A 5,926-nucleotide genomic window follows, 5' to 3' on the forward strand; every position below is an offset into this window, starting at 1 on the left:
TGAACAGTTGCCATCTGGTCGACGCTACAGAGCACTGAGCACCAGAACGACCAGACACAGGAACAGTTTCTTTCCTCAGGCAATCCATCTCATGAACACTTAACAATAATCGTGGAACACACAACACTAGCATACATTATTTATTTAACACACATACTTATTTACATTTCAAATTTGCACATATCATACCTGTACATACAAAATTGTCTATATTATATATTGTGTTTTTGCTTTTTTGTACATTGTCTATTTTGTATATTTTTATATTATTCTTTTTATTGTCTGTGTCCTGTCTTGTCACTGTCATTCTGTTGCACTGTGGAACTTCTGTCACTAAAACAAATTCCTCGTATGTGTAAACATACCTGGCAATAAAGCTCATTCTGATTCTGATTCTGATTCTGATGATCAGACTTCTACCCAGCAGTCAAAGCGGCATTACCATTATGTCACGAAGTTTCGGACTCAGAGGAAGACTGTGAGGGTTTAGGGTGCCATTTGAGACAGGGCCTTTGTTTCTTCATGAGAACAGATTTGGAGAAAATTTTGCATTAAATTACTTTGCTCACCAATGAAGTGAATGAGCGCCATGAAAATGAGAGTTCAAACAGCTGATAAAAACATCACAATAATCCACAGGTAATCCACACGACTCCAGTCAATCCATTAACATCTTGTGAAGTGAAAAGCTGTGTGTCTGTAAGAAACAAATCATAATTAAGGTGCTTTAAGTCCACTAACATATTTGATTATTTATATTAATAAATATATATATTTTTTTTTTTTTTTTTGCTTATAAACTTGATCTGTATATATTTCTCTCCTGATTCAGATGAGACGACTTTTCCTTGGAGAAAGTCATGGATAGGGGACTTGTATTTTAGCTGGAAGAAATGGTTTAAAATTTCTTGAATTTGTTTATTACAAGCATACAGGTAGTTCTGACCTTCTAATTTGATTGGCCGAACAGTGTTCCAAAAGACATTTCACTGATTGTATCACTCCGCTTATCTGCATTCTAAACTTACAAAAAAATTAAAAATAAAATATATAAATAATAGAAACGGGCCAATTCACTGGCAAAATTCAGTTTGAAATGTACTCTATATTCTATATCTTCTCAACATCAGAGAAACATCCAAGTGAATCTCAGGATCTATTATGCTGCCAAGGAGGGTCTCAAAGTACCATCATATAAACTTGCCAGAGTAACAGACCACTAACAAAGCACAAAGCCGGTGCTTGAAAGAACACAAACACGCATGCACACACTCTCACACACAATATGCATGCTGACAGAAGCTAATGAATGTCCTACGATCGGCTGCCAAAAGCCATGAGAACCACTTCTCAGGCTTGTGGTGTCCTGCTGGGTCCCTGCAACACAAATGAGCATCGTGACAATATATTTCAGCACAGGAACACAAACTTAATCACAAAACCTACACCTGATACAGAAAAGTGCACTTCTCCACCTCATCAGAAACACAGATCCTCAGCTTGCCAATAGGCCCTGTAACCAAGGGAACTGATATTTATTGTGCTGGAAAAACAGTTACAGGAAACTAGACACCTGCAATCCAGCCAATTAGCTTATGAGGGAATAGCACTGTTTCATTTCCTGACACTGAATGGCCTTTTCAAATGACCAACAATAGCCATGAGAGTTATTCATGCTCGACTTATAATCAAAACCCAGACAGATCTCTTTATGTGCTTGCTTAGACAGGACTTACATCTCAGTGAGTTTAAGCTTTGTTTGTTTAGTTGGTAAGTCTATAGGGCGAATTCAATAAACAGTTCCGCTAAATGCACTGAAATAGCACTGCAACATATTTAGATTATAGTAACTGTCATTGTTTTCAGCACAAACACACTTCCTTTCCATTTTAATTAGGCTGATTAGCATTGAAGCCCATTTCCGTCTCAGAGTAAAATAAATTAAAATGCATCTCACAATATACCCTTTTTCCAATTCACTGGCAAAATTCAGTTTGAAATGTACTCTATATTCTATATCTTCTCAACATCAGAGAAACATCCAAGTGAATCTCAGGATCTATTATGCTGCCAAGGAGGGTCTCAAAGTACCATCATATAAACTTGCCAGAGTAACAGACCACTAACAAAGCACAAAGCCGGTGCTTGAAAGAACACAAACACGCATGCACACACTCTCACACACAATATGCATGCTGACAGAAGCTAATGAATGTCCTACGATCGGCTGCCAAAAGCCATGAGAACCACTTCTCAGGCTTGTGGTGTCCTGCTGGGTCCCTGCAACACAAATGAGCATCGTGACAATATATTTCAGCACAGGAACACAAACTTAATCACAAAACCTACACCTGATACAGAAAAGTGCACTTCTCCACCTCATCAGAAACACAGATCCTCAGCTTGCCAATAGGCCCTGTAACCAAGGGAACTGATATTTATTGTGCTGGAAAAACAGTTACAGGAAACTAGACACCTGCAATCCAGCCAATTAGCTTATGAGGGAATAGCACTGTTTCATTTCCTGACACTGAATGGCCTTTTCAAATGACCAACAATAGCCATGAGAGTTATTCATGCTCGACTTATAATCAAAACCCAGACAGATCTCTTTATGTGCTTGCTTAGACAGGACTTACATCTCAGTGAGTTTAAGCTTTGTTTGTTTAGTTGGTAAGTCTATAGGGCGAATTCAATAAACAGTTCCGCTAAATGCACTGAAATAGCACTGCAACATATTTAGATTATAGTAACTGTCATTGTTTTCAGCACAAACACACTTCCTTTCCATTTTAATTAGGCTGATTAGCATTGAAGCCCATTTCCGTCTCAGAGTAAAATAAATTAAAATGCATCTCACAATATACCCTTTTTAGAATATAGACTTTATATTTCACAATATATGGCTTTTTTAGCCATTTACTTTATCATAATTGTGAATGCTATATATCCCATAATGTGACTTTGAATCCTGCCATGTTAACTTTATATCTCACAATTGTGGCTTTATATCACATAATTTGTATTTCTATTATTTGAATTATACATAATTTTTACTCTGAGGCAAAAATTGGCTTCCAAAAAAAAAACACCCAACACTTAAAACTATTTGCCTGGTGCATTTTTGTGCAATTACTTCTTACGGAAAGAGACGTCATTTAATTTTAATAGATGTTTTTGTGCATTTTATATTATGACAGCAGATATTAATCAAATGATGAAGAAGAATGATAATTAAGAATTAATTTTTAAAAAGTGATTTTTTTAAATAAAGACATATCATTAAACATGTTGTCAGGTTTTCCACCTGTCTGGTATGGGACAAAACAAATCTCTTTAGCTATTAAAAGCCAAACACCCGGGGAAATTTAAAATCACCATTTCTGAAGGAGCCACCATTTGTGATCTTTTTCCTGTTCCGCCCAGTTGGCGTCTCATGGGTATGATATCCTACGGTAGACAACGGCAAGCTGCTACATACTCAAGTTGCCAAAGGTCCTCCACTTGCCTTGACCCCTGCTGACACCTGATCCCCCTGAAACCATCTTTTATTCCTCCTTCAAGAAGCAACATTAGGATCATTCTTACACCCCTACTGTTTGGTTGTGGTGACCTCTAAGCCTATGGGAATCCAAGGCCAACAGCAGAGTAAATGGCAACAGTCGGTTTCTAACAGTTAGCTCTCTCGTGCTCTTCCGGCGTAATGTTGAAACGGAGAGATCTAAGGTTAACCGAGTGGTGCTTGGGTTGCTGTCTCCCGTTCCGGCTCTTGTCCGAATTAGTTCAGGATCACCGGTGCTGCCAATGATGTGTTCTCAGGCTAACGCTGCATTCCTCACAGCATTTCATTCTTTTATACAGCATTTGACCCTGAGCCTACGAGAAAAACCAGGCAGTCGCTGCCCAGAATCAACCACATGGTGTGTCAGCAATTTCATAACTTTTTGCCAATTTTACCTTAACAAACAACCAATTTATAGTCTGATTTTGCAGTACTTAAAGAATCGTTCACCCAAAATGTTCCCTGTTTCCACCCTCATTGCATGCATTTTGTAATCATTTCCATGCATTATACAGGAAGTGATAAAATCAATCTGATCTTCAAGGTGTGGTGACTATGAAAACTCCTCTTTCTAGAGCAGATTAAGTGATATTTTAGGAAGCAAGATACTAACTTGCTGTTGCCTCTTGTAAGTGCAGTACATTTTAGTAGAGCATACATTTCCCTATTTTTTACCTAAAAAAATAATTTTAAAGACGGAAAGTAGGTTTTTGTTCATGTTTTGTTGGCTTTTCTTCATAGTAGTACTGGTTTATCCTAACACCTATAGGTGGATGTATTAAGTTAACTATCTGCACTAACTAAAAGCACTAAGTTAACTATCTGCACTAACTAAAATACAGCAAAAATATACAAAAACTATCAAAATTATTGTAACTGTAATATAACTAATCAATATAATTATTGTTGCTATTATAATTAGTACTGTAGTAATAAGGATGCATGATGGTGTGATCCATTCCATGTAAAATAATTGATTATTAAAAAGTTACATTAGGTAATGACAACTGATTTTGGGTTCCTTACCACGGTTGCGTTTGGCTTGCTTAGCTGGGGTTTTAAAGACAATGAATATTGAGTAATCTTATCGAGCTGATGGCACTGTGCACTGTCAGATGAGAACAAAACTGAATTTAACTGAATATATGATTACACTATTGTCTTCTGTAGAGCTGCTTTACAGCTAAATCAAATTTGTTAATAATTTTGCAACAAAGACACTGTTATTGAACTTAAGTGAATCAGCACGGAACTGACTTGAGTTGAATAAATAAATATTGCCTTCTGTAGAGCTGAACTAAACTCGTTTCAGAATTAAAACTACAGTTATTGAAGTGAACTGAATCAACACTGAACTGACTTGAGCTGAATAATGATACTACTGTCTTTTCACAACTAATTTACAGCTGAATCGAATTTGTTTATAATTTTGCAACATAGACACTGTTATTGAATTTAACTGAATCAACAATGAACAAACTTGAGCTGCATATTGGCACTTGTCATTTGAAATTTTCAAATGTGAATTTGAATATGTTTCATGGTTTAAAAAAGTTTGCATTGATTCTGCTATTAAAAAATACTGAGTACTCCTTTGGGTTCACTGCATAAAGTGACGTTAAACAAACTTGTAAATCTTGTCAAAGTGTGTAAATAAGCATGGGGTGTAATAATTGAATAAAGACATTGATTGGCAGTGTTGCGTCAAACAGGCTTTGATAATATTTCTCTCTTGTAATGCATGCACATGGTTTGAACCCAACCCTTGCCTGCAGTCACACTCAGGAATGTGCCAGAGAAGGGAAGTTCCTCTCCTTGGAAGAGCACAACCCTCCACTGCATCACAGAAACGGCCCGTGAGCACCTACGCTGCATGCTAACGACCAGAGCAGAATGCCAGAGGGCAGTGAAGATCTGAAAGTTGTGTTTTGATAAGGGCATGTGATCTTGACCCACAAAACAGCAGAATGGAGAGAACAAAAACACTAGAGTGTTAAAAGCTTGAGACGCCCAAAAGTAGCTCTTACTTGCACTGTAACAAAACTCCACCATGAAAAAACATTTAAAAACACATTAGCTACTTAACATGTTTAAAAAGGAGAGAAGCTTTGTTTGTACAGTCACCACACCTTCAATAAAGACAACAATGACTTCAGCTTAACAAGTTCAGACATATTATTTTTTGCTTCTCAGGTCTTTCATGACCTCACCCTGTATCCAGATTCAGCCTGTACCTTCATTCAGGCTGACGTAGCAGTAGAATCCCAGGAAATCTTTTGGCAAAAAGGAAGTTTGGATTGCAGAAGCTCATCGCATCAGGGCCCTGACAGCACAGGAGGCGATGTCATCATAGGCCCGGGCCAG

General features: G+C 37.4%; 1 protein-coding gene across 1 annotated transcript in view; it reads right to left on the reverse strand.

Moving 5' to 3' along the window:
* LOC107683712 (uncharacterized) overlaps window positions 1–603 on the reverse strand; it is a 22,758-nt gene extending 22,155 nt beyond the window's left edge. The window contains exon 1 of the mRNA XM_016479784.1: window positions 570–603. Within this exon, the coding sequence (XP_016335270.1) occupies window positions 570–591 (22 nt within the window). The 5' untranslated portion in view covers window positions 592–603. The remainder of the gene's footprint in view (window positions 1–569) is intronic.
* Between the last annotated feature and the right edge of the window lie 5,323 nt (window positions 604–5,926).

This window comes from Sinocyclocheilus anshuiensis, unplaced genomic scaffold, assembly GCF_001515605.1.
Source record: "Sinocyclocheilus anshuiensis isolate Anshui unplaced genomic scaffold, SAMN03320099.WGS_v1.1 scaffold413, whole genome shotgun sequence".
In the NCBI taxonomy this organism is placed as follows: Eukaryota; Metazoa; Chordata; class Actinopteri; order Cypriniformes; family Cyprinidae; genus Sinocyclocheilus; species Sinocyclocheilus anshuiensis.